This window comes from Rattus rattus, chromosome 6 (genome assembly GCF_011064425.1).
Source record: "Rattus rattus isolate New Zealand chromosome 6, Rrattus_CSIRO_v1, whole genome shotgun sequence".
NCBI classification, from domain to species: domain Eukaryota; kingdom Metazoa; phylum Chordata; class Mammalia; order Rodentia; family Muridae; genus Rattus; species Rattus rattus.
The window spans coordinates 56,583,297-56,605,541 of NC_046159.1; the positions used below are offsets into that span (position 1 = coordinate 56,583,297).

At 51.6% G+C, this 22,245-nt stretch overlaps 2 protein-coding genes across 2 annotated transcripts; one reads left to right on the top strand and one right to left on the bottom strand.

Annotated features, from left to right (window-relative positions):
- Positions 1-1,529: 1,529 nt before the first annotated feature.
- Chst13 (carbohydrate sulfotransferase 13) lies at positions 1,530-15,139 on the top strand. The gene is made up of 3 exons (XM_032905076.1): positions 1,530-1,631; positions 8,330-8,412; positions 14,085-15,139. The coding sequence occupies exons 1-3, from the start codon at positions 1,532-1,534 to the stop codon at positions 14,922-14,924; spliced, it is 1,023 nt and encodes a 340-aa protein (XP_032760967.1). The 5' UTR covers positions 1,530-1,531; the 3' UTR covers positions 14,925-15,139.
- Positions 15,140-17,473: 2,334 nt separating this feature from the next.
- Positions 17,474-21,924, bottom strand: C6H3orf22 (chromosome 6 C3orf22 homolog). Its single transcript, XM_032905077.1, has 4 exons — positions 21,826-21,924; positions 20,371-20,475; positions 19,969-20,094; positions 17,474-17,839 (listed from the first exon to the last, which is right to left on the bottom strand). Exons 2-4 carry the CDS (start codon positions 20,457-20,459, stop codon positions 17,665-17,667), a joined length of 390 nt encoding a protein of 129 aa, XP_032760968.1. The 5' UTR covers positions 20,460-20,475; positions 21,826-21,924; the 3' UTR covers positions 17,474-17,664.
- Between the last annotated feature and the right edge of the window lie 321 nt (positions 21,925-22,245).

A 22,245-nucleotide genomic window follows, 5' to 3' on the forward strand; every position in this document is an offset into this window, starting at 1 on the left:
TTTTTCCATTTCTCTACTTGACTGGGTCTTGAGTGGATGATGGCACCCCAGGGCAAGCCATAGCAGGTAGAGTCAGGCCAGAGATGGGCTCCCACACTTATTCTCTTCCTCCCATCCTGCACTGTGATGCAGTCCACCTCCCTTCCTACCTGAAAAGTCATTGTGGGCTCTTGGGATACTGGGCAGGGGTTAGGCACTGTTAAGACAGCTACAAAGAGACCTCTATTGCAAAGCACCCCTCCCCCCATAATTATCTTTTACCTTTCACTTAATTGATTGATTAGGGTTTTTTTGAGACAGGGTTTTTCTGTGCACCAGTCCTGGATTTGTAGATCAGTCTGTCCTAGAATTCACAGCCATCGGTCTGCCTCTGCCTTCCAGGAGCTGGGTTTAAACCACAGGCTGTTTGTTTCCTTTACATAAGCTAAGATGCTGGGTCCTGGAAGATTTGTGATCCTGACACTTAGATCCTTCCCAGGTGGCCAGGACCTTCGGCCCTACCACCTTGCCACTATCCTCATAGTTTCTGGCTGCTTTGAACTCTCCTCAGGCAGCTTAGGACTCTGAGTTGTGACTTCAGCTGCTGGATCTCAAAGCCAACTCATGGTCTCAGTCACCGCTGTTCAAACAGCTTGTGCAGGATGCAGGACTTTCTGCCCATCATCAGTCTTGGGGAAATCAACATGACTCTTGGGCATTTTTACTCACAACCAAGGAGTAGTCTTTTCCCTGGTATCATATGCTATGATTGATGCTAATTTAGTCCTTAATTTTCAGGGAGGGCTGAGTCCTGATTGGCACACACACTTCCATTCAGAATCATCTCATGGTCACTTGTGCGGTCCATGTGGAGAGTTTCTCTAACGTGGTTTTCCCCAGAGAGGGAACTGAGGGGCTCCTGGGAGGGGGCAGAAGCTTCATAGGCAAGGCCAGGGGAAGTAACGAAGAGACAAGAAATTACCAAGGGTTAAGGCTGAAGAAGGCAGGCTGAGAGGAGAAGCTACTGAGTCTTAAAGGCATAGTGCCCCAGCATCCCGGGGCCTGAAAGCTGTGACATTTGCCAGTACTGAGGGTCAAGAGTACTAAAGCCTGGAGACTAGAGCTGTCATGCCTAGGCCTACAATGGCTGCCATGTACTAGGGGTTAAAGCCTAGGTCACTGAATGTTCAGATCACTGGGAGTCCAGGGCTTTGGCTCCCAGGACCTCAGCTGCAGCCTCTGACTCTGTCAGTAAGGCACTTGGGCTGGAGCACCTGTACCTGAGAGTTTTTCTGCTACGAATATCCATCTATGTAGAGTAGAGAATTCCAGCCTAATAACTAGTAACTGGGATAGACACTGCTTTTCCTTGTCCTGGGTTTACAGCTTTACCCATTAAGTCAGTCAGGCGCGTCTATCTGCAGCCTAGAGCACAGGACAATGCTTTTGGGCGGGCCCTAAACTAAGGGCAGGACTGGGCGTGTCCTGGACCTCCGCCGCACAGTGGGAGGACGCACCGGATGACTGTCGCCTGCCACGCGCCAGGCACAGCATGGGAAGGCGCTCCTGTTGCCGGCGGCCCTTGCCGGTGGTGGCAAGTCTGGGTGCTGCGCTTCTGCTCCTGTGTGCCGCGCCGCGCGCCCTGCGTCCGGGTGAGTAAGAGGGTCCGGGGCTCCGCGTTGCTTCTTCGACTCGAACACTTCCTGGGGCCACCTGGCACCTGCCTGTTGTTTTGGGCTGGGACTTAGCGGTGGAAGACATTCTCGCGCAAGAAACTTCTTGTCGTTGGCAAGATGACCATTGTCTGACTCTGGTTGTGCTGCTGATGGGGAACTTTTGACCAATCTGGGGATGCTGTCTCTGCTACCTTTGCCCCACTCTCTGAGCCCTGAGAAGGCAGTTTGCACTCTGGCCAGGATGCCTGTCTTAATCTGAGATCCTGCTGAGTCTCTACATCCACAGAAGAGCTGTGCAGCTCTATGCAGGTCTGGTGTTACAGGGCCCACGACCTGCTAGTACCCGTTTCCACCAGGCACGTGGTCAAACTCACTCTGAATGAGCCTAGGTCTCCTCTGGCAGATTACTCACTATACAGACAAAGCTGAGGGCAGAGATCAAGTGTGGAGTGGCTTGGAGGTACCTGGGTAGTGGGCTATGTTTGTGACGGTTTGCCTCTCCTTAGTCTGTGTGTGTGGGGTCTGCTTACTTCCAGACAGGTTCTTACCCAAGGGTGGACAGGGCCATTAGCTGGGAGTGACTCAGGACAAAAGAAAACTGTTTTCAGAATGGTATCTGTCCATGGAGGACCTCAATGGCCAGGCTTGTAGGTTGGAGGTCACTTGGCAAGCTTAACCTACTATCTGTCCCCTCCCAGGGCCATAAGAGTCGCATCTATGGAATTGGTGCTGACTCCATCCTTGCAGGGCTTTTGGGAGGGTGTGCTTGAATGTTACAGTAGACAGTGCTTGGCCTCCAGCCCTTTAATCATATTGGCGTCATCCTGAAGGATCCCTGGGATGGAGGCCAGGTGAACAGAACTGGGGAGGCCTCGGGAGTAGTCACCAAGCCCGTGTCTACTCATTCTGCCAATTAATAACCTCTGCACGACCAGATGTAAGTGGCTGTGCCAGGGCACCTCTGGAAGCCCCCAGAAGGGAGCCTTCTTCCCCTTACTGAAGACCTGTAGGTGAATGGCTACTCCTATCCCTTGGTGTGGTCTGTGCCTGCTGATGCCACAGCCTCTGTCCACCCTGTCATTCATTGGAGACAAATGTTTACCCAGTCCTGGGTGACAGTGGCTCAGGCCCCTCAGGGCTTAAACACTGTTGTGGAGTATAAGGGGGACAGATGAGAGTCTGGGCCCTGGGTTGTGTCTGCAGAGGAGCATGTGTCTGGGTGGCTGTCAGGGTGTCTTCGGGCCTTTTGGGACACACATCTCCTGCTTCTTTCTCCAGCCAGGTTTGAGAAGAAAAGCAACCACAGCCCTGGGCCCCCTCCTCACCTAGGGAACCTAGAGGGAAGGGGGTGTGATGGGGGAGGGAAGGTGTAAGCATGGTTGAAGAAGGGGTTGTATGCTCTCCTCTCACTGGCCTTGCTCAGGTAGGGATGACCTTTACCCCTGTCACCCCCAGCCTAGCCTCATGCCGCCCGTCTGCCCTGGGAAGTTCCCACTAGCGTTACTCCCCCTGGTGTGAGATGGGCTTCCACCTTTCCCTTTCCAGTCTTTAGATCTGAAGTTCTCAGCTTGTGGGCAGTGGCCCATTTGGGAGTTGAACCACCCCTTTCCTAGGGGTCGTCTAAGACCACGGGAAAACAGACATTTACATTAAGATTCATAACAGCAGCAAAATTACAGTTATGAAGCAGCAACAAAAATACTTTTATGGTTGGGGGTCACCACAACATGAGGAACTGTATTAAAGGGTCTCAGCCTTAGGGAGGTTTAGAGCCACTCCTCTAGATAGTCACACTCCTCTGCAGTAGGTTTCCAGCTGCTAACTTTTCAGACCATCTTGGGCCAGCAAGAGCTCAAGTTCATCTAGAACTCCATTCACCTTAGGGGAGAAATGTGTGTTTATGGTAGGCACTGGCTGGGAGATGGGGAAAGGTCTGGTCCTGCAGCAGGGACAGGATCCCACTGTACCAGGACTTTAAGGGGTCATGCCCCTGTTTTGCAGTCAAGTCTTGGTCACAGGATCATGGGAAAGATTTATGGGTCAAGGAGAGCTCAGGGCCCAGGAGAATCCCAATGTCATATCTCAGCTGAAAGACCAAGACATCCCTGTCCCTTTCTGCTCCAGGGTGTCATTGTCACCATCTGCTGGCAAATGAAACACTGAGGGGTTACAGGTTATGCCAGGTTATTTCAGCTACCCCAGGGATCTCATTGGTCTTTTTTAGTGGGAAGCCCATTCTAGTTCCCCTGCCCAGGATCTGCTACCAGCACTGACTCAGCCTAGGGTCAGCATGGTGGAGTGAGACGGCTGTCCAAGACACCTCTGTTGCCAGCGTGCCACCCTTGCCCCTGGGCTTCCCTACTGCACATTACCTCTAACTACATGTCTGCTGAGCCTGCTGCCACATAGTCTCTGTGTGGGAGCTAGAGAACTTACATGCATCCCACCCCACAGCATTGCATTTTGACACTAAAACCATAGGTCTCTATGCCATCTGCCCTTAGACACGCCCTGAGGGGCGGGAGTAGGGTGATTTGATCTGTCAAGTTGGAGAGGGGAGGAAAGGAAAGGAGAGAGGGAGAGGGAGAGAGAGAGAGAGAGAGAGAGAGAGAGGGAGAGAGAGAGAGAGAGAGAGAGGAGAGAGAGAGGGAGAGAGAGAGAGAGAGAGAGAGAGAGAGAGGGAGAGAGAGAGAGAGACAGACGGAGAGAGGGAGAGAGGGAGAGAGAGGGAGAGAGAAGTGGGGGGTGGGGAGTGTGTCTCAGAACCCTTTGGCCTAAATGCCAGACTGCTTAGCAAAAGGAGGGGGTGTGGCTGCTTCAATAGAGCTCCTGAGAGACCTACCAGATCCAGCTGAGTCCAGAGCTCAGGAGACTCAGAGTCCTTGGAGAAATGGTCTCTGGCAGGTCAGAGCAGGGAGGCAAATATGATGAAGGGAAAAGAAGCCATTTTCTTAAGCCAAGAATGTGTAGGTCAGGATTTGAGTCCTAATGCTCAGAGTCAGGGGAGGGGGGAGATGGGACAGCTGCCCTGCACACCACCTTCCCCACAGACTCTCTGTGGCAGCTCCATTTCTGCCCCTAGGGTCTGTTTGTATGCCTTTGCTCCGTTGTCATCCTTGCCTGGACTGATGATTTGGGCTTATTTTTTTCTACTTTACAAAGCAAAGATATTTGGAGTCGACTTTGAAAGAAGCCCAGGAGTTGATTAGATGGGAAACTGAGTGGACTGATTACTTGTTGTTGTTGTCAACTTGACACAAGCTAGGGCTCATCTGGGAAGAGGAAAACCTGTCGAGAATATGCCTCCATCAGATTGGTCTGTAGGGGCATTTTTGTGATCAGTGACTGCTGTTGGAGAGACCAGGCCACTGTGGGCAGTGCCACTCCTGGGCAGGTGGGCCTGGCTGTATAACAAAGGGATGTTGAGCAAGCCATGGAGCAAGCCAGTAAACAGTGTTCCTCCATGGTCTCTGCTTTAGTCCCTTGCTTTAGGTGCTTGCCTTGAGTGACTTCCTGCATCGATGGAGTTCATCCCGTGATGAAATAAACCCTCTCCTCCCCACTTTGCTTTTGGTTGTGGTGCTTCAGCATAGCAGCTGAAAGCAAGTTAGGACAGAAAGCAGTTCCGAGAAAGGGGTTTGAACCCATGTGGACATATGTCCACTGGAGGAGTAGGAGACCTGTGGGTGATGTGCAACGCTGGGCTGGTGCAATGTGGACCCAGTGATGGCTGGTCGGCCGCTGGCTTGTCAAAGTCAGTGAAAAGTTTAAAGAGGCAGAATGAACTTTCTTCCTGTGGAAAGCTTGTCCCATTCTCCCTTCAAAGGAGAATGCCTAGGACACTGGATTGTAGGGCTCCCCAAAAGCCCTTTAGGGGGTTCTGATGGGGCCAGCAGACCTGAGGCTCTGACCTAGCCCCTGCTGGTGTTTCTGTTAGTTTGTCTCGAAATAGGGCAGTGAGAACTTATTAACCAGGATGTGGCTGTTGCAATGTGCCCTGTGCTGGACTCACCCACCCACGCCCCATCCCCCAAAGCAACCTGCTCTTCCCTGTTTGGGGTATGGGACTTCCTGTTAGAAGTACAGGCTGAGGACTGAGGACTGAGGACTGAGCTTTCTTGGAATTTTCTGGGGTGTTTCAGCCCAGAGGTTCCTGCAGGGGTGTGTCCTGCTGTAATTCACCCTCTGTGACCGTGTGGGTCCTGTCCCTCCCCGCCATGGCTAGCACACTTCCTCCTTAGTAAAGCAGAGGATGTGCAGGATGAGCAGGAGCTGAAAGAAAGCAGAAGCCGGGTCTTTAGCAGTGCAGACACTGGAACCTGAGTTGTACCCTTTCTTTGGAACCATTCAGCCTTGAGTGGTTTGGCCTCTTGACTGTCAGTTTCCCCATCTAACAACTGGGAAAGTGAGTGTCCACCTGACAGAACACAGGCCAGTGCCACACAGCTCAGTCCCACAGTGTCCAGTGTCCCCTGCCCCAGACATCAGAGGCCCCACCTGTGCTGCCACGGGAACCTGGGCAAAGCCCTCTGCTGTGGGCCATGGAACCTTCTCCAGGATTTCCTTCCAACTGCTTGGCCACCGAGTCTACCTAAGGCTGGGCACCAAAAGTCCTGGTGCGCCTCACATTGGTGTCTTGAGCTGAGGGAGGCAGCCTGCCTAGAAAGTCAGCATATTCCTGCTTGTCTCAGGCTTGCTTCCCATCCCGCAGGCCTGGACTCCTTCCAAAATACAGCTGTTTCCAGTGTCTCTGCCTCCACACTACATTCTCCCAGCTGCACTCCAAGGCTGTCCCCGCTTATCTCCTGGTATTGGCTCTTCAGTCCTCCCTCTGTTCCTTCCCCTTCTCTCTTGCTCTCTAAGGTGGGTCAGCTTTTAGCCTCCCTGCTGCTGCTCAGCTGCTCAGCTGCTCAGGGTTAGGCCCTAACCAGCGGTCCTCAGCCTTCCTAATGCTGCGACCCTTTAACACAGTTGTGGTGACCCCAACCATAACATTGTATTCCTTACTACATAACCGTAATTTTGCAACTCTTATCATAGTGTGAACATCTGATACACAGATGGTCTTAGGCAACCCCTGTGAAAGGGCCGTTTGATCCCCACAGATTGAGAACCACAGGCTAGGGGAGTCCTAGTTCTGCCCAGGCCCCTTCCTGGCTGTACAAACCCGTCTCTTCTCCATTCTGTTCCGTGTGTCTTGGCAGAGGGGAGGGAGTACAGCTAGGAGCAAGCAAAGCTGGGGATGAAGGTGTTCGGGCCTTATTTGGGGATAGTGTCAGTGGTCCTTAGTGGGACCCACGAACTATAAGAGCAATCCACTGATCCACGCATGCACGCACGCACGCACGCACGCACGCACGCACGCACGCACGCACGCATTCTCCTGTAGCATCCTTGAACTTGCCAGACTTGGTGCCTCGACTCTTCATTGGTAGGGTGGAGATAGCCTAGCCCTGTAATCTGTGACCACAGCTATTTTGGTCCCCCTGGTGTCTGTCCTCCACCCACTGGCCCTTGGCATCTGTTATGGAACCCACTCTTAGGCAGCTGTGGTCTGGCCAGGAAACAGAAGGCCTTGGACAAGGAGTGGCTTCTGGAGGGACAGGAGCCTCTGTGTAGGTCTGGGGATAAGATTGCTGTGGTGTGGTCGTTCCAGACTGCTCTCCCGAGCCCTGCCCATAGACCTAGAGGGAACCATGGCCCCTTAGTTCTTGCTGAGGATCTAAGCAGACCCCTTCAAGGGTGGCCTCGAGTGACACCTGTAACCTGGAGAATGGTGAGGACACATTCTCCCCTGGTGTTGAGAGATGTCAGTCAGGCATGTAGCAGCCCTGATGCCAGCTGCTGTATTAGCGCTGCCCCCTCTCCTAGCAGCTCATTCTCTGTTATCCTGTCAAAAAGGCAGCAGATCAGAGCCCCTCCTTTAGGTAAGGTCTGAAGAAGTTCAAGGACTATGTCCATGAACATCCTCAAGACAAGCTTCCTGCATGAGCCCTGGTCTAAGCGACCCCACTTATCCTAGGTGCACAAGCATGGCCCGAGTGTGCAGACAGCCCTGTAGTTTTAGGGATGCCAAAGAGTGCAAGCTAAAACACAGAGAGTCCCTGTCCAGTGTCAGGAATAGGTAAAGCTACATTTAGGAGGGGCACCATCCCTACCGCATGGCATGCATAGGCTTCTACAGGGTTCATAGGCTTCCAGAGCTTTTCAGAGTGCCTCAAACAGCCTGGTAACCTCACTCTGACAGCCTGTAGCCTGGCTATACCACTGGTCAGCCCTTTCTGGATGCTCACAACCCAGACCCAGGGACTGGACAGCTCTATGAGACCTGTGAGCCCCTCAGGACCCTAAAGTGTGTGGGTGGGTAAACAGGGCCTGCGACAGGGTGACTAAAAACAGCCAGGGCTAGGTGCTCTTTCCATAGGACAGGTAGCTCCTTCCCTCTTGTCCCCTGTACCTGCCACACTTCAGTGGCAGAGTGTAAGGCATGAGGGTGAGAATGACCCCAAGGACACTGCCCTACCAGTGGCCACCATCTAGCACATCCCCAGGAGGAAAAGGTGACGCAGGAGGAAAACTAAGTCACATAAGTGGGTTAAATATGTCCTCGGTGCGCTGCCAAACCACCCCTTGTCCAGAGCCAGCAGTGATCTCTCTTTCCTTATGCTCTTCAGCATTTGAAAACAAAGCTCTGGGCTCCGGCTGGTTCGGAGGAGAGAGGAAGAGTCCCCTACAGCTGTTGCGGGAACTGGACCAGGTAAGTGGCTGGAACGCTCTCTTACATCTGGATAGGAGGCCACAGTCTCATGAACACCTGCTGTCATAGGCTTTGTCCAGTTTAGGCATCAGGGCTTCCTGTCTAGCATGGAAGTCCATTTTTTCCACTTACCATCTCTCCCACCACAGCTGAGGCCTGTGCTTGTCCAGTGCTATGTAAGGGAGGTAACACATCATCATGCCAGTCCCAGGGGACCAGTGAACAGACAGTCATTAAGCCATGCCTGTCCCAGGGCACCGACAAGCAAAATGGTCATTAAACTATGCCTGTCCCAGGAGTTTAAGTAGATGGTCATTAAGTTCCCAAATGTTAGTCTGTGGTAGAAGTGAATGTTCAGAGGAAGCCCCGCCCCCGTCTCCAAGCAGATGAAACAAGTGGCTCTACTTACTGGGACTGCACACAGCCTCAGACATGTGGCACCCCCCACTCTCTCTCTCTCACACACACAAGCACTCTGGTTCAGGGTGAATGGGGTTGGCTCGCCCGGCCTGCTTCAATATTGTTAAGTCAAAACACTCCTAACACCTGGGACCCTCATGTCAGCACTTGGCTGTACAGCACACCATAGATGTACCAGCTCCCCTAGTGGTGGTGTGCATCAGCCGGATTTACTCACCATCATCTCCCCCTACAGAGAAGGATCTACACACAATGTCACCCCAACCCAGGAAAAAGTCTGTATTCAAAACTGGAAGCGGCTTCTTCTGAATGACATCAGAAAGGAAGGAAGGAAGTCATACAAGTAGAACTGACTGAATACCATTAGGAGATCACACCCTGGCTCACAGGCAAAGGAACACACAGATAGCATGTATTGAGCACTTACTGTATGTAAGCCATTCACTTGTGCTGAGATTGAGTGGCAAACAGCTGGATGGGGTCCTACCTCACAGAGCAGACAGCACAGCCGGATAGGGAATAGTCTGACCACCACTTACACTCAATGAAACTGAGTTGTGCTCTGAGGGAGCAGTGGGGATCACAAGGAAATCTCCAATGTGATTCTGGTAGAAATGGAGAGCAACTGCTCCCTGAGAAAGGGGCTTGCGGTGTGATTTGAAGAGAAAAAGCAAGGGCAACAGGGAACAGCCAGGCCAACAACTTGGTAGCAAGGCAGGCAGAGAGGTGGTCTTCGGTGACCCTGGGAAGCTGGCAACATGCCACAGGGCCCAAACTGTGGCAAGGGCAGTGGGGAGCCATGGGGGATTTTGTGTAGGAACAGCAGCATCAGAAGATTTCTTTGGATTGCTGTGTGGGGAGAGATGGGGCTGCATAGGAGTGTTTGCCAAACCTAGCCACACCCCAGGGTTGCAGATAAGAAAGTCTTGGTTCAAGGAGGTTATCTGGTTACCCCTGGTTGCACACTGATCAGGGAGAAGGACAGACTGTCAGGACATCCCAGATTCCACTAGCTCTGCCGCCTTCAGAGGGGTTGATGGATCCTAGACGGTAAGGGCAATTGTGGTGCAGTCCTTAGAGGCTATATTTATTCATTGCACTGGAGAAATGGCAGCGATAGAAGGACTGACCTCATGCCATGCACTCACCTACTCATGCAGACCAGGAGATGAGGCTACTGTGATCACAGAAGGGAAGCTAAAGCAAGGGGCTGAGGGGGTTAAGTCCCAGGGGTTTAAGAGTCAGCCTGTCCATAAAATGCTGTGACCTCAAGCAACTCACTTTTCCAGAGCCTGGGTTTTGTCATCTGCCGAGACAGTGTTGCCTGTCTTAGAACAACAGCGGTGTTGACAAAAAGGACAGCAGCTCATGGGACAGCAGTAACATACTGCCCTGTCATCCTCCAAGTGTTACTCCTGTTACAGATTTGCAGCCTCATGACTGCAAGATGACTGCCATCCTCACGGAAGAGGATCCCAGGATGGGGTGGGTGGATAAAGGTTTGGGTTCCCCCTCCTCCTTCATGCCTTCTTGTTTTGTATCAGGAAGATCTCAGAGCCCAGCCACATACCCTACACTCATGTCTTTTGTGACAGTATGAGGCTGCATGACTGGTTCTTCTGAGGCTAGGCATGATCCCAACACTGTGGGTTAGCAGATGGAAAGGAAGGTGAGGTAGGAGGTGAGGAAGGTGTGGAGGAGGCTGGCCTTCCTCCACAAGGATGTGCTGGGCTCTAAGGAGGTTGAGGCCAGCCTGGCCTGTGGGGCTCTGGGTATAGCTAGGCTTCCAAAGCTGCTCCTTGTGGTAAGATCCCAGAGACCCTGCAGCCATGGCTGAACTTGGCATGGTGATGAGGAACTTCAGTGAAGCACAGCTCTCCTCATCCAAGCCCTGGTCCTTGTGTGGGCTTCCAGGCAAGTTCTAGGCATGTACATTTTAACTCCTCTAAAATGTCACTTTCTGGGATGATTCAGGCTGTGTATTTCTGCTTATTAGTCTCTCTGCTTAGCCCTCCTTTGAACTAACTCATGCAGGATGACTGACATAGGATCCCCTCATCACATCACCATCTCCCTGTGCCCAGCTCTAAAGCCTGCCCCAGCCTGTGGGTTCTGGGCTCTGTCACCTCTTGAGGGAAAAGGTGCCCCTCTACCTGTCCTTTCTGAAATGCTGTTTTCTTCCCTCCCTCATAAAACACAAATGTCAAGCCACTCAATGAATTCTAGACTTCTGCAGAATACTTTTGAAAGCTTCAGAAACCCATGTGTACATGTGGACATACACCCACATGTCCCCATGCCACCAGTGCCGTGAGTTCTTGCTGGGGCTGTGGCTCCACAATTTCTGCTTCCGCTGTGGCCTCTGAGCTCAAAATATTCTGAAATAACTCAACATAAATTCACTCTTTTGAAATGTCTGATTTAGTGGTTTTCATATTTTACAATGTTGTGGGGCCTCACCACTGGCTAATTCAAGAACACTTGCATTATCCCAAGAGAGACTATGGCTGTATTAGTGGTCATTCCTCTTCCTTCCCTTTCTAGCCCCCGACAACCACTAACCCACTTCCTGTTTGTAGATTATCTGTTCTGACCATTCTATAGGAAAGGAATTATATGACATGCCTTTAGTCCCAGCACTCAGGAGGCAGAGGTAGGAGCATCTCTGTGAGTTCAAGGCCAGCTTGGTCTATACATCAAGTTCCAGGAGAAAAAGGGGGTGGGGGAGTGGTGGAAATCATACAATGGTTGGCCTTTTAAGCCTGGCTCCCTTTCCCCAGCTTAATGCTTTGAAGGTCGATCTGTGTTGTAATAGTTATACTTTCATTCCATGTAATGGCTGAATAATATTCTGTTTTGGATATACCATATGCTACTTATCAATTTGTCAGATCGTGGACTTTTAGGCTGTTTCTATGTCTCCTTCCAATAGGAAGAATGAACATCCATGTACAATTTTCTCTGTGCACATGTTTTTAGTTGTAACCCTTCACATGAGCTAACATCACAATGCTTAGGTTTGCATCTGAGACAACTGGCCTTAAAGATCTAGCAACCTTCTAGAACTTTCCAGCAAGCAGGACATGCACTCTCTCCTCCTCTGGCTCTCTAAGTCTTCTCTCCTCCTTCAACCCCAGTTCTTCACCTTCTCTCTGGTATTTCCTTGCCCTTCTTTGTGCTCTGGTCATCCTCTAGTGTTTAGCTGCCAGGCGGCTGGCTACCTTGCCATTGCTCAGTTCAGGTGCAGGACTTGCCTGTCCCCCTCTGAGCTGCCTCTCCTGCCTTCTCCCTGCTACCATCCCAGACCACAATACAGAAAGGAGGCAAGAAAAGACCCTCTAGAGAAGGACCCAACAGCCCAATGCTGCAACAGCAGGAGCAGTGCAGAGGGTCTTACGGGGAAGCAGTCAGACTTCTGCTCACACGGCCTAAGAAGGGGCATTGGTACCAAACAGCCATTTGTTTCTTTAGTATGTCCCAGGCACAGAGGCTTGGATTTGGAACAATTACAGACCTGGATGGAGCACAGGGAGAGATGATAATAGACACTCACTCTCCCTGTGACCCAGGTAGAAATGGCTGCTGGGTTTTCTATATTTTGTTAAGCCCAATAACAAAAACCCCAGTCCTCCTACCCCTGGTTGAAGCTGTGCCTTAGGGAACCAGGAGAAACAGCTGAGGTCTTATTCAGTTTTCTCAAGGTGTCTGTAGAGAGTTCAAGACGGCCCGTGCAGTCCTGAGCGGAGTTTGGCTATTTGGTTGCCCTCCTTTCACTCAGCAGAGCCAGGGAAAGTCTGGCAGCTGCTAATCAGGATCACTCACTCCCAGTGTCTTTATTTTCAGAAAAACGAATAGCAGGAGGGTGTAAGATTATCATTAACGCTAAGTAACTAGTAGACTTTAACAGTGTCCTGCACCCTAGGTGGTTATACCTTCCCCAGCTCATATCCATGCAGTCAGCAGGGCCTAGTTTTAGAGATGAGGAACCTATCTGAAGAATAAATTTGAATGGATACTCTAAGCACAGCCTGGGTCTTTACATGGCTGAGGCAAGCTAAGTGGATCATATCCATGGCCCTCTTAACAGGACTTCATTCATAGAGCTATACTGTGTTTGGCAAACAGGAAGTGCTAGATAAATGCTAGTGGCTAGTTTTTTTTGTTTGCTTATCTTTGTTTTCATTTCTCACTGAGGAAAGATGGGAAAAGGTCAAGCTTCCTGACCAAGCACTCAGATTGCAATTTGTTGGTGGAGGGTTGCTGAGAGATTGGCATTAAGAGAACTTGTAGAGAACCCAGGTTCAATTCCCAGCACCCATAGGGTGGCTCATTCCCATTTGTAACTCCAGTTTCGGGGATCTAGTGCCCTCTTCTGGCCTCTTTAGGTACTGAATGCATGTGGCACACAAATAGACATGTAGACAAAACACCCCCACACATAAGATTTTACACACACACACACACACACACACACGCACGCACGCACGCACGCACGCACACACACACGCACATGCGCTCAATTTGCATGTACGCCTGCATGCCAGAAGAGAGCATCAGATTACACTATGGAGGGTTGTGAGCCACCATGTGGTTGCTGGAAATTGAACTCAGGACTCCAGGAAGAGCAGCCAGTGTCCTCTACCCACTGAGCCATCTTTCCAGCCAACCCACACATATAGAATAAGAAACTTTGCTGGGGGTACATAAAGCAAGTTCCAAAGACACGTGCCTATTTATTAATACAGAATCGATACATTTATTTAACCACCACACACATAAAAGCCCAATATCCTACAAGTAGCTGAATGGCTGTTGCCAAGGGATGGCTAATGCCCCAATGATAGCCATGGCATGTCCTTTCTGTTGTCCTTGTTAGAGTGGGTGAGGTAGAGAAGACACAAGGCAGCAGAAATTAAACCCATAGTGGAGGACATGGTCTATGTGGGGCTGTGGTTATGTGCTGTGAGCCCCCTGGGCCATCTTTCTGTATCCAGCTTACCCAGTCCTGTAACAACTCATTCTCCGCAATCCTATTGTCCACACAGTACCCAGCGTATCTGATTCTTCACATCCTTTCTGCCTTAGCACTCAGACTTCATTTTTCCTAATATTGCGGGACAGATTCTGACTCCAGACTAGGCAGAGACTGGTGCCACCTCTGGGTTTTCAATTTCCAGTCAGGGATCTCTGGGCTCAGCCTCAGGCTCTGGGACCTGCTGCACTCTAACACCACCATCCCTTGTCTCCTGCAGGGCCCGCGCTCTGCGATGGCCGAAGTGCACCAGCAGCGGCGCGAGCTGCTCCGCCGGGCCTGCAGCCGCCACACGCGACGCCAACGCCTGCTGCAGCCGGAGGACCTGCGGCACGTGCTGGTGGACGACAAGCACCGGCTTCTGTACTGCTACGTGCCCAAGGTGGCCTGCACCAACTGGAAGCGCGTGCTGCTGGCGCTGCGCGGCCGTGGGGACCCAGGAGCAATCCCTGCGCACGAGGCACATGAGCCTGGTCTGCTGCCCTCGTTAGCCGACTTTGCGCCAGCTGAAGTCAACCGGCGGCTGCGCGACTACCTGACCTTCCTCTTTGTGCGCGAGCCCTTCGAGCGCCTGGCCTCAGCCTACCGCAACAAGCTGGCGCGGCCACACAGCGCGGCCTTCCAGAGGCGCTATGGCACGCGCATTGTGCGTCGCCTACGACCGCACGCGCAGCCCGATGCGCTGGCTCGCGGCCACGACGTGCGCTTTGCGGAGTTCCTGGCCTACCTGCTCGACCCGCGAACGCGCCGCCATGAGCCCTTCAACGAGCACTGGGAGCGCGCGCATGCGCTGTGCCATCCATGCCTAGTGCGCTATGATGTAGTGGGCAAGTTTGAAACACTGGCGGATGATGCTGCCTTTGTGCTGCACCTGGTGGGCGAGCCTGGCCTGCGCTTCCCTGCTCCACCGCTGAGGCCAGAGAAGGACCTCACGCGTGTCCAGGCCCGGCGCCTTTTCCAGGACATCAGCCCCTTCTACCAGCGTCGCCTCTTTGACCTCTATAAGATGGACTTTCTGCTCTTCAACTACTCCGCTCCCTCCTACCTGCGGTTGCAATAAGGGTGTTGGGTGCAATAGGGCCTGTGGCTGCTGTGACCAGGAGGCCATCAGGAGGTCTGGAATGAACCTGGTAGTGTGGATTGGAGACCCATTGTCATACCTTATCTAGTGGGCCTGGCCACTGCTTCACCATACACCTGTCTGGCTGTTTGTACCTTTAGTTTGATGCCTGATCTCCTCCTGCAGATGTCAGGCTTTTTCCTAGGACCCCAGGTTTGTGGGTTTTTTGTTTTTGTTTTTGTTTTTGTTTTTGTTTTTGTTTGTTTGTTTGTTTGGGAGAGGCCATTTCTCGGTCTTGTCTGTGGAGAACCTGTCCATGGCATGGTGCTACAAGACAGAATGCCATGGTTTGGTTCAGTGTGGCCTAAGGTCCAGTCCTGTGTTCTCTTCTCTCCGACTGGCAAGGGCAGACATGGCCAGCGAGAAGCTGTTCCCTGATCAGCTTCAGGGCGAGAGTTTGGCCATCCATGTCAGCAGTTACTTCTTGGGAGTTAACATGAGCTCCCCGCCACCCTGGCAGTCACAGGATGGTGAGCAGTACCACTCCACTTCTAGCTAGCTGATCTACCTTTGATCTCAGTCTTGCAAGAGGCTGGATTTTCACCGTGTCAGCAGAGGCCAGGATGTAATATGGTGACAACTTGTTCAGCTCTCTCTTTTTTTTAAAAAAAATAAATATGTTTTGTTACATTTTCACTTTGGGGAGTTTCTTTGCCTCATTGAGCCATTTACCTGCCAGATCTTAGGCATCTCGCTGTCCCTGAACCTGTTTCCTCTGCTGCTAAGTGGCACAAGAATGCAAGGTGGCCGGAAGATCAGAGCAAAGTGACCATGGAACCTAGATCACCCCTACAGCAGCCCACGGGGTGGTGGTGGTGATAGTGGCAGCAAGAGGGCAGCTGGAGTTCTGGAGAGCAGCTGAGGAGGAGGACAGGGAGAAGAAGTAGTGGAGAGGAGTAGAGGATGGTAGAGAGAGGGCCAAGACCTGTGGCTGAAGAAAAATGGCTGTGGACATTGTGGGGCAGAGATCACACGTACTGTAGGATCAGAGGAATCTGACACCCAATACCTGTTCAGAAGCCGTGACAGTTGCAGACCGTATCTGCTGCTAAGGTCTGCCATCTACTGTCCTTTGCTGTTGGTGACGTTCATTGTTGTCAGAAGCTGAGTTCCAACAGCCTAGTGCAGTACTGTTGGTTAAACGGCAGTGAAATGATTTCCCGACCTGAGCTCAGGAGCCTCTAGTTTCTGGATTCTACAGCTTGGGGTAACAGGGCCCTGGCTTCTAGGGTTTGAGTGGCAGCCACTGGCTGTGCCAGTCTAGCTCCTGGGCCTTGAGCACTCATGGTTGGGATTGCCAGCACAGAAGGGTTTCTCCTCATCCACGCAGATTTCTATTCAGGTAAAGAACCTCAGACTGACGACAGAGCAGGCAAAGCTACACCCCATCTGTGGGGTGAAGAGGGGGCCCTGTGGTCTCCCTGCTCAGACAGTCTTATTCACTCCTGTCCTTTGCTCCTGCTGGGATCTCCCTCATAGGAGTTGGCCTGAGGCCCTCAGGGCACCTGTCTGTGAGCAGCCCCAGGACTGTGTACAGGACCCTTGCCTCTATTTGACCAGGAAAGAGCTGCCACTGCTGCTGCTGGCTGGCTGAATTCTTTGCCCCAGCCTGCCTTTTGCTCCACTGGAGGAACATGGAAAGCCCAGGGTTTGGAGTCTTTCCCAGCAACCCAAGGCCATAGTTCTGCCCTTCTAGCCAAACTGGAGTGAGAGGTTGGGGTCTGTGGTCACACCAGTGATCACTCACCCTCTCTGCTAGGCATATCCGGGCCCTCACGCTGTTACAGCTCACTGAGGGCTCAGCTGATTCACACCCACTTCCCTACCATTCCCCTTGGTTCCCAGCTCTACTCAGCTTCCACACAGCCCCCGATAGAGCCCGTCTGATGAAATGGAGACCCAGCTATAACACCACTCTCTCAGGTGTGTCACGGCCAGGTGCCTCCCGCCACCCCTCAGTGCTTATTGGTGCTGCTGGTGGTTACACACACATGCCCTCCCATGTGGCACTGACTAATGAGGCTGCCTCTAGATGACCAGTTTGGCTTGAAGGGTAGAGCTACGGTCTCAGGTTGCTGGTATGGATTCTCATATGCCAACATGCCCCCTCGATGGTAACACACACAGACTCATGCACGTACATATTTTTAATACACACAAGACAGCTTCTCAGGTACTTCTTCTATGCTTTTAAAAATATCACTATATTTTGTAGATCATCCCATACCTCTATACAGCTGCTTCTTTACCGGCTGCCTAAGAGTATGGGTGTAGCCGTGACTGTCAGCGATGCCTTTTGCCAGGTGCTCTTTCCAACTACTAGACTGACGATCAGCATTGTTCCAATACCTTGATTTACGTGCGCATGCATTCAGATAAAGCTCTAGAGATGTCTCTTTTAAATCTTTAAGCCTTCATGATTAAATATTATACCCATTTTAAAGCTGAGAGATTAGGAGCAAACTGACTGATCCAAGCAGAAATGGAACTTGAACCTGCAAAGTTTATTGGTGCTGTACGGTCTTTGCCTGTGGGGGGATGGACCACTTCTGGTTTCTGGTGGTCTCCAAGGCTGCCCCCTTTACAAATGTCTCTGAGGCAGCTGTCTGGAGCAGAAAGAATGGGGCTAAGAGAGGAGCCTTGAGAAGCAGGTGTTCTAGGGGACGCTCTCAGATGACTCTCAAGTCGTTTTGGTAGGGGATTGGTCTGCAGCGGCCTGCAGAGGAGGCAGCTTGGGAGAGTCTTGTGTGGGGAAACGGAGCTGCAGTAATTTAAGTTCCCAGAGGTGACACAGTGGGGGGTTTGGGATCGGTGAGTAGAAGCTGAGTGGCCATGTGACTTCCGGAGCACCGAGCCTAGAGAAGACACACAGAACCATACTTGACCCAGGGAACCCTGCAACCAGTGAAGCAGACAGGGCCATATCTGTGAAGGTTCTCAACAGATCTGTCTCCAGCCAGGTCTGTCCCAGCTCTGTAAGAAGCCTCTGTGGCTAATGGCTGCCATAGAGGCCCAGGAAGCAGCTTCACACACTATTCTTGCCACCTGCTCTTTCAGCCTTAGAAATCCAGGCTGGACACAGCAGACTCGTATTCTTGGGGCTCCACAGGCAGAGCTTAGTGCATGCCCTAGTTCTGCTTATCCACTAGGTGAGTTATGTCAGTTGATAGGGATGGCTAAGTCATGCTAATTTTTCTCCTGTGGCTACCACCCACCTGAGGCTACTGCCCCATGTCCCCACCAGAAATTGTCCTTAATCTGAGACTGGCCTCTCCCACTAAGACTGGCCTCTCCCACTAAGACTAGCTCCTCTTACCTGAGTCTGCCTTCACACATTCACTAAGTGGGTTCTTGCTCTCTTCCCCCTATGACATCTGTTCTGGCTGGTTTTGTGTATCAACTTGACACAAGCTGGAGTTATCACAGAGAAAGGAGTCTCCTTTGAGGAAACGCCTCCATGATATCCAGCTGTAAGGCATTTTCTCAATTAGTGATCAAGCGGGGAGGACCCAACCCATTGTGAGTGGAATCTCTGGGCTGGTCGTCCTGGGTTCTATAAGAAAGCAAGCTGGGCAAGCCAGGGGATGCAAGCCAGTAAGTAACATCTCTCCATGGCCTCTGCATCAGCTCCTGCTTCCTGGTCTGCTTGAGTTCCACTCCTGACTTCCTTTGGTGATGAACAGCAACATGGAAGTGGAAGCTGAATAAATCCTTTCCTCCTCAACTTGTTTCTTGGTCACGATGTTTGTGCAGGAATACAAACCCTGATTAAGACAGCACCTGCAAGTGAAGTCCCTTACATTTGGGCTTCTCCTTCAAGGTCCTGTTCCTCTTTCACTTTGCTCCTTCCCCTTTCTCTGTGCCCTGGACCCCACAGTTGGCCTTCTTGTCTGGACTCCCAGCAAGAAGCAGGCAAGGGTTCAGAGCCAGAGGGCGTCATGGATCTTGTCCCCATGCTCATCTGTTCTAATGTGGTAGGCTGCCCAGCCACCACATTCCTTTCCTAGCTCCTGAGCCCTGGTTGTTCCTCCAGATGGGGGAAGAACTAATTTCCCACATGGCTAGCCTCAATGCTATCCAGGGGTTGGTTCTCTTGGGCTGGTCTCACTGTGACCCATAGCATCGGGTGCTACCTTAAACATCTGCCACTGTGGGACTTCTCCTTGGGTCTCTGTACTTCCTGCCCACAGTAGGTCATAGTACCTTTACCCTTTGGCCTGGGAGCAAGGCCCAGACATGGTTCAGAGTATGTGGGGTCAGCTCCAACACCTCCCTCACTCTAATATGGCTAGACTGGACTTCTACATCCTTTCCTGGATCTGAGCTGCTTCCATTTTGCAGTTTATGTGCAAATGAAACCAGAGGTCCAGAGACTTAGCAGCAAATCTCCATGGGCTCAGTGAGGAGGCTAGGTTTAGATGTCAGAGAATTCTTGTCTGAATTCCCAGATAAGGGAAGGGGCCAGAGACCAGGGTTAGGGTGTGTGTCTGTGTGTGTGCATGTGCGTGTGCATGTGTGTCTTTATGCATGTGTGTGTGTGTGTGTGTCTGTGTGTATATGTATATGTGTGTGTGTATGCACATGCGTGTGCTTTCACTCATGCTTTCTCTTTGGGTGGGTGTGCTGTGTGGTAAATGTACATACTGATGACTGGCTGGAGCTGATGCACAGGGATTGAACAGTAACTATGGGTTCTGAGAGAGAGGCTGAGTCATTGAGGTGGGGCTGGAGTGCCAGGGCACAAGGCCCTCAGGATGGAGCAGCTTGTACACCAGGCCTGTGTGGCAGGTACACTGTAGCATTGTAGGTCTTGTTTCCCGTGCCTCTTTATAGGATGGCACACTTCGGTCACATGTCTGATGACTGAGAGGACCTGGGAGGACCTGCCTGAAGGTGACTGAGGTTTCCCTCAGGCTGGGGTGATGTTGACCAGACACATTTGTCTGTGTATGGCCACCGAAGGCAGCCAAGTACAGGGACTTACCCTGGCATGGGGATGGACCTGGTTGGCACCAGATTCTTCTGTAAGGGCAGCTTGTCCTTCAGTGATTTGTTCTTGGCCTTCCAAGATTGTGTGGATTCTGGGCTAGGCTCCGTCAAACGAGGTAACCTAGAAGGACCCTTGAATGGTTAAGTGCCTACAACTCCCAGCGATCTACAGGGGCTCACACCTAGTTCTCTCTGGTCCCATACTCAGTGTATTACAAAAATGTAGCTTTTCACATGGACCAAGACAGCAGGTGAAGAAGGAAGGGCTAGATTGTTGGCCACAGCACAGGGTTCCTCGGGTGCCCCATGGACCTCCTCTCCTCTTAGCCCCAGCTCCTCAGAACACTGTGTTCTGGGGGCCTGGGAGCAATCTAGCAAGTGTCTAGGCATCTTGTACCTGTAAGGAAACTTCTTGATCAATCTCTCCTGGTTCTTGATTTTGTTTTTCTTACGTCGGCCGAGCTTCTTGTGGCCTTTTGAGTCCATCGCAGAGGGAATTAGGCTGCCAGAGCAGAGGCAAGAGTAGGAGGTCATAAGTGGCATCTTTTGAGCTCATTTAACTTTCCCCACTGATGGAGAACATTGCTATTAGCCTATTTTTCATGGGAAGAGGGAGAGACCTCCAGAAGGAAAACTGCTTTGTTTGTGTCCACCTGACAAAATGATTAGGGATCTGGGCTCCCAGAACAGCACAGTCTGGAGTGACAAGGATGTGGCAGAGCTCATTCTGGCTGCCTGCCTTCCATTTTGACCCATGACTCCCATTCCTGGCCTCTAGGGCTCTTCCTTCAGGGCTACACAGGTTGCTGCAGCTTACCAGGTAGCCTAGCCTAAATCTCCAAAGTGACAATGATTAGGACTTGGATTACAAAGCTCTGGAACTACTCCAGCCCAGGAAGTTTCAAGTGGGAAAGCTGCTGCAGCCCCACGGCTGGGGGCCCTGCCCTCATACTCAGAAACCTCAGTCAGATGGGAGGTCCAGGCCCAAGGTGCTCTGGGAGCCAGCAAAGCAGCAGCTACATAGTGTGCACACTCTTAAGTGATTCCACTAGGGTTGATCCTGGTCATGATTCTGGGTGCCAGGCACCAAGGGAACCATAATTCCATGGCTCTGGACCAGCAGGGGCCATAGGCCCATTCCAAGGTCAGAAGCCTTTGAGGTCACAATCAGTGGCAAGGTGATTGCTGATTGTCTCACAGCAGCTAAAGGCAGGTCTACCAGCACAGTCCAGGAGATCTGCAGAGGGTGCCTTACCTCGATAAGGAGAGAGAATAGAAACAGAGCAGAAGCCAGTCAACCAGATGGGTTGAGAGGTCTGGGGAGGTGGCCAGTGGGGCCAGGAGATGCCAAAGAGTTGGCAAGTGGGTTGTTTCAGGTGACCCAATCAGGGTTGTGCAGAAGCTTGAATTCTCAGGAGGCCGCTCAAATCCTTAAGCCTAGATTTAGGCTTTCTTCCTTCTCTCCTCTGGGTCAGAAGACTCCCCCTTCCCCCAGTTTCTTAGACAAGTGACTCGAAGTGAATAGCAGGGAAGCCAGGTGAGAGCCCTGAGAGTTTGAACAAAAGTTGCTGGGTCTTCATGAGATCACCTTAGAGTGGCTGGGGTTGACAAAAGACTGGACTGGAAGTGGGCAGAGCCAGATGAGAACCCATCTCTTATAGTTTGGTGGTTCAGACTCTCCCAGAAGGCTCACATGCCGCGGGTGCTGTCCCCAGCTGACAGATACAATAATTGTGAGGTGATCAGATAACGAAGGCTCTGAAATAACCCGCTGATGGATTCATGATTTTATGGTGCTGCGAGGGATGGTGGAGTTAGGAGATGGGGCTTATTGGAAGATGTACGTACTTACTGTGGGCAGCTGTTCTGAATAGTCTACAGCAATAACAACCCTAAGAAGTGGGTACCATGAGTGAGGTGTTGCTGTGGGAGACCTGACCATGTGTTTTGGGGAGTACTGTGGAGAGACTTTGGAACCTTGGACTAGAACACCATTGGGTATTGAGGTCTCAGCGGGCTGTTCCATAGAACTTGGAAGATAAGAATGTTGAGAACAGTGCAGATGATGGATGTCTGACTTGTGAAGCAAAGACACTATTGGGCCATGCATGTGAAGGATCTGTGGTGTCTGGGTTTGGGGACTCAGCAGTGATTAGCAAGAGACTGGCACCATAGAAGTGAAATTTTTGCTATACTGAGATGATTAATGCTGTTAGCTGGACCTGAGAAATTAGTAGTGATTAGGAAGAAACAAGCATCATTGAGGTGAAAT

What these genes read in the sequence shown, in the direction of transcription:
- Chst13 (XM_032905076.1), top strand. Translation starts at nt 1,532, where the DNA reads ATGGGAAGGCGCTCCTGTTGCCGGCGGCCCTTGCCGGTGGTGGCAAGT. An exon ending in GCCGCGCGCCCTGCGTCCGG is followed by an intron (nt 1,632 to 8,329) that starts GTGAGTAAGAGG and finishes TATGCTCTTCAG; the next exon opens with CATTTGAAAACAAAGCTCTG. An exon ending in TGTTGCGGGAACTGGACCAG is followed by an intron (nt 8,413 to 14,084) that starts GTAAGTGGCTGG and finishes TGTCTCCTGCAG; the next exon opens with GGCCCGCGCTCTGCGATGGC.
- C6H3orf22 (XM_032905077.1), bottom strand. Translation starts at nt 20,459, where the DNA reads ATGGACTCAAAAGGCCACAAGAAGCTCGGCCGACGTAAGAAAAACAAA. An exon ending in ATCAAGAAGTTTCCTTACAG is followed by an intron (nt 20,095 to 20,370) that starts GTACAAGATGCC and finishes GGGTCCTTCTAG; the next exon opens with GTTACCTCGTTTGACGGAGC. An exon ending in AGGTCCATCCCCATGCCAGG is followed by an intron (nt 17,840 to 19,968) that starts GTAAGTCCCTGT and finishes TGTCTTCTCTAG; the next exon opens with GCTCGGTGCTCCGGAAGTCA.